Genomic DNA, 13,370 nt, shown 5'->3' on the forward strand with positions numbered 1-13,370 from the left:
CCGTGTAATCGTCTGTGCACCTCAGGTCATGTGCACAGCGGACACACACACACGCACCTAAATGACACAACCTCACTATGTAGCTGACATTCTTTAATGTGTCAAGATTCTCACTATTGTCATTTCAACACACACACTCAAACACACACACACACACACACACACACACACACACACACACACACACACTAACAGACAGTGAGAATTTTGACACTCTGTGTCAAGGGTAGCAGGGTGTGCCAATGTGTGTGTGTGTGTGTGTGGTGTGTGTGTGTGTGTGTGTGTGTGTGTGTGTGTGCGTGGGGTGGGTGTTTCGATGAGGTGTGTGTGCTCATGTACATGTGCGTGTGTGTATTCCCATGCTGACACACTCATGAGCTGTATTGAACTCTGACCTCTAAATCCAAAAAGGTCACATATGAAACGATGCAATAGGCCTTCGCACAGAGAACAGTTTAAAATGTTCATCTGTGTTTAGGTGGTTAAAAGCATTTCCAAACAGCATATTTTCAGAGAGGTAGCGGTTCAGTAGTTCAGTGGTTCTTACTGAAGGAGTAAGTCACACAAGAACAACACTTACCCTATAACAACAATTCAGCTTTACCTGAAAACTGAAACATCCAGAGGTGACACAAATCACATTTACTTGGGGGTAGAGCTGATTAAATTTTGTTTAAAATGTCTCGATTGCTAAAGCTTATTTTTTGTAACTTAAGGTGTTTTTGCAAAACTCTTCACACGAAACCACCTCAAACCAAATCAGCAAAACTGTGTAGAAACATAACAAAACCCAACACAGCTGTAAAATTGGCAATGTTTTTGTAGGCCTACCAAATAAACACACCCATCACACTAAACACATCCAGCGAAAATTAAAAACACTTTGATTTTTTTTTCTTTTTTCTATAGGTTATAGAAGTCTAGGAGTGTGTTCATAATTTTTCAAACTGTGTGTAAATTGTGTGAGTTGTGCAAATGAGAGTTGTGCAATATTTTTGTTACATTTTCAAAGCGAATTGCAAGCTAGTGCAATCAGTTTCTGATCTATTATTTTGGCTATGTTTGCGCGTGAAGAGTTCCGTAAACGCACCCAAAGTTGCAACACAAATGTGCTATAGCAAAAAGAAAAAGAAAAAATGTAAATGTTTCCTTTCTAATGTTTAAAATACTTCGAGTTAACACTTCAAACTGTAACACCCCAGTTTTGTTTTCTGTCTTAAGTTAGCACAGTGAATTGGCGTGTGGCCATATGCGCACTTGACACCTCACCACACACACCCCCGTTTGTGGCGCATGCATGGTGTAGCACGCGTCGCCAACCGCTGTGAAGGTGTCAAGGCACAATTTGGCACGAGCTGAGTTTTCCGTATAAAGCGGCAAGCTGGCCTAACGAATTGGACATTCTTCCTCGCAGAGTTTGGAGAGAGAAAGTAAACTCACACGAACAATGGAACATTACTGCAAAAGCGGAGATTCGGAGGCTACCACTAGAAGCTCCTGTGTAGGACTGGCGAGAAGCCCTTTTTGGAGACCATGGTCAAGGGAACAGCATAGGCCTATGCGAAAGAAGGGACCGTTTTCAGTAAGTTAAATTATTTTAAGGCTATACTGTAGCTTAATCTTATTACTAAAGTCTACAAACTAAGCAAAAGGCACATCTCTAATTTAATTTGTGTAGTTGGAAATCGTGTAGACCTCGGATAAAACTGAATGGAATTAACCAAAACTTCGTTTGGTGTGTTGCCTACTTTGCGTTTTGTACAGCTTACTTATTTTCCCTCCATGTTTTGCTATTTGCTTTTTTAGATGGACAGCAAGATGCTTTCTAAATTCAACAAGAAACCCAGCGGACTCGTCCATCCTGTTAAGTAAGTAGTCAATAGCTGAATTTTGAAGTTATCCTGCCGCATTACGACTGTCAAAACAGATATACTTTTAGACATCCTAAAACCGTACTAAAATATCAATTCCTCATGTACAACATGTGTTAATCTTTTAATCTCTTTATTTTTTAGGTTGTTCTGGCCAAAGTCACGTTGCTTCGACTATCTGTATCAGGATGCCGAGGCGCTGCTGCGTAACTACCCCGTCCAGGCCACCATCTGCCCTTACGCAGACTCCAGTGACGAGGACGAGCCAGATGACACAGACGAGGAGGACGACAAGGAAGCGAACTGATGATAAAGGATCAGCATATGATCATAACGTGATCATACACTGACCACAACTGCAGAATGCAACGCAGATTGCAGAGCTACTATATTTATTTTTCTAATTTATTTCTCTGTACAAAGTGTATATAGGAATCGCCATATTGAAAGGTGGCCACATTTCGTTTAATAGCTGTATTATTTATTTTATTTTTTGATAATGGAGTTGCTTGCCAAGCTGTACTTCTCAGGACACTTGTCAATAAATTATTTTTATTGAATATAACATTGTTACTATGCTCATTTGTTACTATGCTCGTTTGTTTAGGTATGTCATTGAAGGAATAATGAACATCTGTTTTCACGAGTCCTTTACACAATATTATTTACCATAAGGGACTGCTGCCATGCATTTTGGGTTGACTAGGTATCAAGTAGGGCCTATGGAAGGCCTACAGTCATACACACCATACAACCTCAGTTATTCAGTTTGCAGTGTGTATGTGCATTAGACTGTAAATAGCAAAATAGTCTTCATATGATAGGAAAGAAAATCACTGCAGACTCTCAGATGTGGAAGATCATTTTCTGCTTTTATTTAGAGCAGTGCCAGACTAAGGTTTCAACGTTACCATGTCTTCATCAGAGTCAAAATGGCAAAGTGGTGTATAAATACACTTCACAAGGTGAAGTTACTTACAGTCCAAGACCTCATAGCCCCATCTTCTTATCCAACTGCACATAGCTGGATTGGCCATAAGGCATACAGGGCATTTGCCCGCTGCACTGGTGATGATTTTGGCCTGCTCCTACTCACAATGCAGTGTTATCAGTCCTCATGGCCCTGCAGCTGACCTCTCAGAGTCGGATTTAAATATTGATTTTGGCTTTTGTGGTCAAAATAGCTCATTATAGATGAGTCAAAATGTTGTCACAGCCTTCATTGTTTGTCTCAATGCCTGTCAGACCGGTCTCGGCTAAAAATGCCTGGCCCGATTCTTCATCCCAGTCCAGCCCTGCAACTGCATCATCGTCAGCAGCAGTGGCAGCATTATCAGTGGTGCAGGTCAGGGCACCATCATCACACCCCAGAGGCCCTTTCCTGTTATTACTTCACACTGCCTTTAACGACGTGTCATCACAGCTGGGAGTCACTTCCTCTGAGTGTGTGTGTGTGTGAGAGAGAGTTGACACTATGGAGGTGAGGTGTGCGTGTGCGTGTGTGTGTGTGTGTGTGTGTGTGAGAGAGAGAGAGAGAGAGAGAGAGAGAGAGAGAGAGAGAGAGAGAGAGAGAGAGAGAGAGAGAGAGAGTTGACACTATGGAGGTGAGCATATCTCTGGCTATGAGGTGTGTCGAAGGCTGATGTTTCCCACGCTGACACCAGCAGTCAACTGGTGAAGAAGTTTGAATGGAGTGTAAGTGGGCAGTATTCTGAGGAAATAACTGAATAGTGAGTACGAAAAAACCATAAGCCTAAATCATATAGCAGACATACAGAAGTTTTAATCCATGAGGTGACTGAGGATGAAGACAATACATTTTGAACTGGACTGTATAGTCTACGTGCTGTAAGTACTCAAACTGACATAGACTGGGATCCTGCACAACTATGTGCATGCATGGTTAAAGGAGGTGCAGTTTGCAGGATGGTGGCCAGAGTAGGTATTTTGAAAAGCAAAACATTTGTGACTGGGTAGCATGAATTCTGGAAATGAACTACTAAAAATATTATACATTACACCTTAGACAAGAATGTGCATTGGGGGTGCTGTAGCAAAGCATGCTAATGCATCTGGACACTAACGCCTCTTTTCCACTGCCGGTTTTCTGGTAGGCCTACAGCTCGACACAGCGCGACTTGGCCGCCACTTTTTGCTTTACGATTGAGCTGTGTCGTACCTATTCTAAGAGCAAAAAGCGGCGGCTGAGTCACGCTTTGTCGAGCTGTAGGCCTACCAGAAAACCGGCAGTGGAAAAGAGGCAAGAGAGCAGGGCTATTCAAATGGCGGCCCTGGGGCCAGATGCGGCCCTTGAATGGCAAAGTTCTGGCCTCCCACAAGCCCCTTAAAATACAGAATCGTTTTTCGGTATTTAGAGATAAAAGTTGAGCGGAAACGGACGTTACAATGCAGGAAACTATATCTAAGAAATACAAAACTTACTGGGGTAGGACCCCCAGACCCCCTACCTCAATGAAGTGTTCCGTATTTTTTTCATTGACAGTCGGCAACTATAATACATACGTATAGTTCGGCCCCTTTGCTGGGAGGAATTTGAAAGACTGGCCCTCGTTGACATTTAATTGAATACCCCTGCAATAGAGGCTCTATGTATTGCCTGTGGCTGCATTGGCCATAGAGAGCTTTGGACTGGTGAACTGTAGATGATTTTGCTCTGATCATGCTGCAACAGCAGGTATATTCAAAATAGTCAGTTATAAATAAAGCATTTTGGATGTTTCACAATAGCTTAGGCCTATGTTATGTGGCACAGGCGTCATTGTCTCTCTCAATTGGAACCGGTCTGAAAGTGCCCGGCCCGTTTTTTTTATTTTATTTTTTTGACTCAGTCCAACCCTGGCATTGCCCAAGGGGGCCCCAGTTCAACTTCTGAGTCATTTTCCAACCCTATCTTCCTGCCTGCTCACACACTGTCCCATCTACATTAAAGCAAAAAAGCCCCTCAACATCTTTTAAAAATCTAAAATAAATGCAATACTTATATATATGTAAAATATATATGCAATATTTATGCACGAGAAGTGTTTAGTGAGTGCAGACCTCATGCGCATCATAAATGACAGCCAGGAACAAGAATGGTACTCCAGTGACCTCTAGAGGACAAAGACCTGCACTAACGCAGGATACTGCATGGGAATTACATTACACAGCAGATGCCTTTACCCAAAGTGATTTACAGTTCAGTCAGGTAGGCATACCGGTTAAAGTCCCTGGAGCAATATGTGGATTAAGTCTCTGTGAGCAACGGGAGCTGTCACCTGGCTCTCGCTTCACCCTCCTATATTTCCGCTCAGCCTCATGAGATTAATTAATTAATACTTACTTAATTCGCCCTGCTCCTGGAACACCACGCAGCCGTACCAATCAGGATCGCAGAATTTTCAGGAATGTGGTCAAAGTTTAAACGTAGTAAAGAAGGGAAAACAACAACAGTTGTTTCAGACACTTGCATGGACTCACTTATCAAGGGCAGTTATGGGTAAGCGGTTAGGACATCAGACTTGTAGCCCAAAGGTTGCCGGTTCGATTCAGAACCCGCCAGGTTGGTGGTGGGAGTAATCAACCAGTGCTCTCCCCCATTCACCGCCGTGACTGAGGTACCCTGAGGTACCCTGGTACCCGCACTGCTCCCTAGCGGCACAATTAAATAAATGCAATTTTGTTGTTTGCAGTGTTCACGTATGTGCTGTGGGTTGCTGTGTCACAATGCCAATGGGAGTTGGAGTTTGCCAGTTGGGCTTTTACTTTATCGACGTTGATTGTGTAATTTCACCTGCATTTTCACAACTCTCACCAGCTGGTACACTGTATTGCCCAACAGTACAATGAACTAGAAAAGTTTACGCTGTAGTACTCAATATAGCAAAAATGTCCAGATGACATACACATTTTAGGTGTTCTCAACAGGTTTTCAGGTACCAATAAATTAACTCTGGTTGGCATTGTGTTTTTAAGTACAACTGACATCCTAACACAATGTCTTTGAGTTTGTAAATTGGACCTCTATCTGGCATATGACTGGTTAGATGTCTTGACAACAGCTGAGGCGACCATGGAGTAGTGGTTAAACAGCTGGTCTTCAACCTCAAAGGTTGCAAGTTCAATCCCCAACATGGAGATAACCTTACCTACTTCCTAGAACATGGTATGAAAATGTTCAGATGGCCACCAGACCCATGACTCCAGCTTTAATTAGCAATATTTTTCACATTTAGTTTTGAGCGAAATTACAAAAGAAAAAGGCTTCGGTAAAGCAAGACAATGTTTGAGTTGCTGTGGTCTGGATAGGGGAATGGCCACAAGATCAGAGGATTGCAGGTTTGAATCCTGTATTACCAATAAAAAACACTCAAGTAGATATTTATTGTTTATTTCTCTCGAAACTGTGAAAGTTACAAATTCTTTAAATCATGTCAATTGGAACTATACAGTATCTGAGATATGAGACTATGGATGTCAGCATGTTGGGCTTGGGCAGTCATGGACTAACAGTTAAGCAGTTGGCCTCAAAACATGATGGTTTCAAGTTCGATTCCCAGCACAGGATGTTAGTAAATTTTTTTCAAAAATCACATTCAAACATCATTGTTTTGGTATGATGTCAGTTGGTCGAATTTGAAGTGGAAAGTATGTGTGAAACACATTTGACTGTTAATTATGAGTAAGTCCAATACTTTCTAACAAACAGGCCTAACTTTCTACCAATACAAAACCTGCAGTTGAGTGGTGTAGGGGATAGTCCTCTGCATATAGCCATATTGGCATGTCCTTATCTTGAGGTTGAGAGTTCGAATCCTAAGGCTGGGTCACTCACTTTTTTGGTTGTTTTAGTTGTTTTTTTAATTGTTTACCAGCTTCTGCTTTGTGTAAAGAAGAACCCATCCATGTCAGAACCATAGAAACCCTATTTTATTAAAATGTAACATAAAATACAAACTTCTCTAAAATGGTGAATCTGTCAATGGGGGATAGATTTACTCAACACCATGTGACCATCAAACCACAACTGACAACTTGGCATGGAAAAATGTGTCTATCAACCTCACTTAAAGGTAAGAAAAGACCCATAAAAGTGTATTGGTGTGTATGTGTAGTAGTTTACTATGTTGCTGTGTGTGACAGTAGGTGCTCTTGATGCTACACTGGGTGTATGTTTTGTTAGCAACTTAGCTTAGAATGTTAGCTACTGCTAGTTAGGCTAGCACTGTGTAGGCCTTTCATACAAATCTTTTTCTTGTATCATACATCTGCAGTGTATTTGCAAGTGATGCGTTGCATTTTCATGATGACATATTGCACATTGAACTTCTGTATAAACCAGTGTAGCAATCATGCTGTAGGGGCCTAATCCAACAAGTCCTCATGAAAGCCTTAAACTTATTAGGCCTATTTATGCTCCACAGGCAGCCGATATGGGACCACCAGAACTCTATGATCCATCAGCTCTACTCAACACTCCAAAGGATAAACAACTGACTGTGTTGTGAAGTCTGACACTATTTTGGGAGAAATGTTATTGTAAGTTAGGCTATATGGATCTCCTTCAGCCACCAACTCCTAATAAAAGATTCAGAAATGGACAACAAATAAATGACTAAATTGCCTAATGTGTTGAGGTTGATTCTTTTGTAATATATTGACTGTTGACTGTGTGGTCTAAATTTTAGATTTAGATTTAGATTGTTGTGTATTGTATGATTGTTGTGTTATTGTCTACTGTTTTTGTTTGTCAACCACATGGAACAAAATAAAAAAAAACTTGATATAAAGCATTGTTCATGTTTGTGGAATTAAAGCTCATGTTATATTTGGTTTAAACAGAGGGGTGGTAGCCTAGTGCATTAGTATAAACCAACCAATCAATAAACCAACCAAGATTTTTTTTGGGCTCTAAAATGGGAAAACATAAAACTTTTAATTTTGGAATCAAAAACTTAGAGCCAATATAGCTAAACAATGCTGTGCTTGTTTACTTAAAAATTTTAACTGTCTGCTTAGTACTAATTGCATTGATTTTTGCACCATTCTTGAAATATTTATGTCAATGGAGCATGTTAGATCTTTGAGTAGCAGCTACTAAAACATTCAAGATTTTATTTTTTCTCATAACATTTGTTTTCACATAACATGTCTGATTTTATGTAAGACTTACACAAACGTTTTAGTTTTCAACTCAAATCTTTTGTGTAAACCATTGTTTCTGTGCATTTTAGAGTTTGGAGTACATACTTGACTTGGGCTGCTAAAAACTAAAAATCTAATTATGGAATTAAAGTTTTCAATCTTTTCAGTCATTTCAAAGTTTTTGATCATCTTCTGAAAGATTTTGTGTCCTGCATATGCATGCATGCATGTAGTATTTACATAAAACATTTGGTCACAAAACTAAAACTTTAACGGGAATAAGTTTCCACAAAAGTTTAGAGTTCGTGGAACATGTTGGGGAATACAGTGTATGTCTCGCCTTCGTCTTCACGATACCATCTGGGTATCCCCCACAACTGACACGTTTTGGAATGATGTTTCTAATCAAAAATCCTTGCATGTGATTGGATGAACAATCTGTCATCTTTACTGACATGTCACTTCGCTACTCTGATTGACCTCGACCTGTGATGCAGCTGGGCACGGCAGGTGGAAGAAGAGACATAACGCCGCCCATATATGGGAAACACCATTCTATGATCCTGATTGGCTCATTCGTTCAGAAATGGTTTTGACTTTCACAAGCCTCAGATGGTTGTGTGAGGAAACTGGAACGCCCTTGCGTATAGTTTGGCGAAACGCAGCCAGATGGCATAAATCAGATAAACTTAAAGCAGCATCTCATTAAAAATGTCTTTTCTTTAATCACATGCAAGGATTTTTTTGTAAGGATAAAACCATGCCTTCGCAGATCTAAGCGTGTGGCATAGTTCCAGATGAATGTTGGTGGAGCAAGGCGGAACCCATTCATCTCAGCAGGCAATGTGAGCTGTAGCAGACCACCCATATTCTTTCAGCTGCGAAATTCAAACTTATCAGTACGTATGTAAATGCAAGTCACGTAATTGCAATTTTCATTAAAACCAACTGTTCTTTTTACATTTGATTTTAAGCATTTAGGGCAGTGGGGACAGCTATCTACATTCCTTCAAACAACGAGACAAGTGATTTTACTGATATTTACAGAATCCTCATTATTGAATATCTCTCAAAATCAATACAGTAGTAGGCTATAGCTTATTGGAACTCAGACTCCTCATATCCTTATCGATAAGCATACACAGCTAGAGACGAAGGGGTGCTAAATCACTTGCCCCCTTGCCCTACAATTTTGGGGGACTTGTTTTTTTGTCACAATGTACTGTGGTCCATGTTGACATTACTATATAATGCTTGATGATCAGAAGCATGTGACAATAATGCCACGATACAATATATAACCGCTATAGACTAGGAATGCAATTTTGATGTGCAGTGTGCACTTCGTGTGTTGTGTCATTATGACAATGGGAGTTGGAGTTTCCCAGTTGGGCTTTCACTTTCACAATATGTGCAGGCACATTTGAACGACCATAGTTTGACACAGCACACAACGAGGAACCTCCTTTGGGCTTTGAATAGGTGTCCTGGTTTAGCAAGGCCTTATGGGGGAGATGGGCGGGCGTGTGTGTGCACGCATGTGCGTCCGTGTATGGATGTGCATGCATGCCTGTGTAGAGTAGAGTAGAGCAGATTCTGTAGTTCATAATGAGCGTATTTATAAGGAATTATAATGTGCGTGTCATCATGCTTCATGTTGTACTATATCAACAGTTGTAACTGTACATCTGGCTTATAATACCTTATAATTAATATAAATGAATAAATATCACCCTTGCATTTATAACGTATAATTAGCGAGATGTATAGTTATAACTGTTGATATATTACATCTTGAAGCATTACGAGTGTACCCATAATGCATTGTGACTAATTATGATTATTGTATTATGATACATTATAATAACTCCTTATACAGTGCCCTCCATAATTATTGGCACCCCTGGTTGAGATGTGTTAAAAGCCTTAAAATAAATTCAGTGTTTATTGCAGAAGAATACTGTCACACTGAAAATTGTAGGAAAATTTAGCCTTCAACTCAAATGAATTGTAAGAAAATAAAAAAATCCGACTAAAAAATAATTATTTTTCATTAAATTACCTGTTCCACAATTATTGGCACCCTTAACAATTCCCAGGAAATAAATATAATTGAAGCATTTCTGTCATTTCTACAGTAGTTTAAAAGTTTACCAGAGTATGTACACAGTAAAAAAAGAACTGTTGTTTTTACGGAAAATTGCTGGCAGCAGTGGTTGCCAAAGTCTACCTTTAAACAAATAACGGTATATTTCCTTTTTACATTTTACGGTAAGATTATGGCAGCAGTGGTTGCCAAAGCCTACCGTTAAATAAATAACGGTATTATTTTTTTTACATTTTACGGTAAAATTATGGCAGCAGTGGTTGCCAAAACAGATTGGACAGATTATATTCAGGTGAGTTCAATTATAGAGTTACAATCAGACAACTGATTGGACTGATTATACTCAGGTGAGTCCAATTATAGAGTTGCAATCACAGACAACTGATTAGACTGATTCTACTCATTGGAGTCCAATAAACATCAACTTAATTAGATACCTAAATAAATGTCCAATTGCCAGATTGTCTAGTGCAGGCAGGTGGACCAGTCTAGTATCATCAATGAAGGGTATGCAAATCCATTCTTTATTTAAAAAAGGCCTGAAAATAACCTTAAGGAAAATGAAGGCCAAAGCTAGCGGGGCAAGCAAGCTAACAAACAAGCTAGTTAGCAAGCCACCATGCAGCCACCCTTACAACGTGACCTGCTAGCCGGGCCGGCCAGGTGAGGGCAGGCCAGCAGCCGGCCAGCCGGCCTTACAGCCAGCCAGCCAGCCAGCTAGCTAGCAACCAATGAGCAGTACAATGCAACAGTCCCTGTTTAAATACATGTTCAAGTGAACCATGTGACCCGAGTGATGAAGCATTTGGCAGGTGCAGGCAGTAAGTTAATCATTGCATGACAGCCCTTAGCACTCAGGTGAGGTCAGGAATTGATTGATAGATTGATTCGGATGGGGTAGAATGACAGTTTCAAATAGACTGGGCTACTTCTAAGAGCTCAAGGGATTACTGTCCCAGGTAGACTTTTTCAGATTATACTAGCCCAGTGATACTCACTATTTTTTCCTCAAGAGCCACATTAGGGGAAAAAAGTCAGGAGGAGAGCCGCATGGAGCGCAACACCCCCCCCCACTTTTCAGGGCCTTTCTTTTTTCTTTTTTTGGGGGGGGGGGGGGGGGGGGGATTACATCAGATAGTGTTGGCCTCATTATACATGGTTGTAGTATTATTTATGCAAATTATCATTATTATTAGTAGTATTAATTATTAAATTAATAGTAGGCCTATTATTAAATTATTGAATTATTAATTAATTACCCTATGTCAGCAATTGCTGTTAGGCCTCCTAGCTCACTTTTAAACACTAAAAGACACCTCTGCTGAAGGGCACTTTTACATCAAAGAGCAAATGGGAAGTTCAGTTTAACACCAGTCTAACTCTGATCAATCGAACTCTGGCAAATTTGCTGTGTACATATGTGTACACCAGTGAAAAATAAAGTCATGTACCGTTTCTTGACTACTTCATCTTCACTTAACGGTATTTTCCAATATTTTCTTTTCAGTGAACAGTTCAGTATTTTGTACATATTGACACCAGTGAAAAATAAAGTTATGTACCGTTTCTTGACTACTTCATCTCACTTAACGGTATTTTCCAATATCTTCGTTTACAGAGAACAGTCCAGTATTTTCTACATATGACACCTGTCAAAAATAAAGTTATGTAGCGCTTTTTGACTAAATAGTGGCTTGCCATATTTAGTACAGAGATAAACTGTTTTACATTTTACGGTCCCTGACTGTTGCAATTTGACAGTTTTTTGCCGTAATTTCAACAGGCATTTTTTACAGTGTAGGAACATTTAATTAGTAATTCATCACTTCCTGTTTCCCTGGGGTATAAATATGACGAGACACAGAGGCCATTTCTCTTATCCACTCTTAAACATGGGAAAGACAAAGGAACACAGCATACAAGTGAGGCAGATGTACGTCGACCTTCACAGGTCAGGCAGAGTCTACAAGTCGATTGCCACTCAACTGCAGCTGCCCATATCCACTGTGAGAGGAATAATTAAGAAGTTCAAAACAACTGGAACAGTGGTAAACAAGCCTGGACGAGGACCCAAGTTTATTTTGCCACCACGCACAGTGAGGAGGATGGTAAGAGAAATCAAAAGATCTCCAAAGCTCACTGTTACAGAATTACAACAAATGGTAGCATCCTGGGGTCACAAAGTCTCCAAATCAACCATCAGGCGTTGTCTACACGCCAACAAGCTGTTTGGGAGGCATGCACGGAGAAAACCTTTCCTCACCCACAATCATAAAAGCAAACGTCTGGAGTTCGCCAAGCGGTATTGGGGCTTCAACTGGGACCGTGTGCTTTGGTCAGATGAGACCAAGATTGAGCTTTTTGGCAACAAACACTCTAAGTGGGTCTGGCGTGCCACGAAAGATGCGCATGCTGAAAAGCACCTCATACCCACTGTGAAGTATGGGGGTGGGTCAGTGATGCTGTGGGGCTGTTTCGCTTCCAAAGGCCCTGGGAACCTTGTTAGGGTTGCATGGCATCATGAATGTTTTGAAATACCAGGACATTTTAAATCAAAATCTGTTGCCCTCTGCCCGAAAGCTGAAGATGGGTCGTCACTGGGTCTTTCAGCCAGACAATGACCCTAAGCATATGGCCAAATCTACACAGAAATGGTTCACCAGACACAAAATCAAGCTCCTCCCATGGCCATCTCAGTCCCCAGACCTCAACCCCATTGAGAACCTGTGGGGCGAGCTGAAGAGGAGAGTACAGAGGAGAGGACCCAGGTCTCTGGATGATTTAGAGAGATTCTGCAAAGAGGAATGGCTGAAGATCCCTCTTTCTTTCTTTTCCCATCTTGTGAAACATGATAGGAGAAGATTAGGTGCTGTTTTGTTGGCAAAAGGGGGTTGTACAAAATATTAACACCAGGGGTGCTAATAATTGTGACACACATTATTTGATGTCAAATAATTATTTCTTTATGTGGGATTTTTTCCCCACTGAATAAATGCACTTGTATTGAAGGTTGGATTTTTCTCTTTTTTTTCCATTAAGGTCCCATATTATTTAGAAAAAAAATAATAATTGGAAGCTAAAAAACACATCTCAACCAGGGGTGCCAATAATTATGGAGGGCACTGTATATACACTCATAATGCATTACAGATTGGGCTTTAAGTAAAGTGTTACCGAGTACTCCTATTTAAGGCAACAGTTTACATACATACACAAATACAAAACATACACAAAGACCTGATACACAT

At 40.4% G+C, this 13,370-nt stretch overlaps 1 protein-coding gene across 1 annotated transcript; it reads left to right on the top strand.

Annotated features, from left to right (window-relative positions):
• The first annotated feature begins 1,448 nt into the window (after positions 1-1,448).
• Positions 1,449-2,341, top strand: LOC134468427 (protein ripply2-like). The gene is made up of 3 exons (XM_063222350.1): positions 1,449-1,582; positions 1,807-1,868; positions 2,016-2,341. The coding sequence occupies exons 1-3, from the start codon at positions 1,559-1,561 to the stop codon at positions 2,176-2,178; spliced, it is 249 nt and encodes an 82-aa protein (XP_063078420.1). The 5' UTR covers positions 1,449-1,558; the 3' UTR covers positions 2,179-2,341.
• Positions 2,342-13,370: the final 11,029 nt, after the last annotated feature.

Source organism: Engraulis encrasicolus, chromosome 18 (assembly GCF_034702125.1).
Source record: "Engraulis encrasicolus isolate BLACKSEA-1 chromosome 18, IST_EnEncr_1.0, whole genome shotgun sequence".
Classification (NCBI taxonomy): Eukaryota; Metazoa; Chordata; class Actinopteri; order Clupeiformes; family Engraulidae; genus Engraulis; species Engraulis encrasicolus.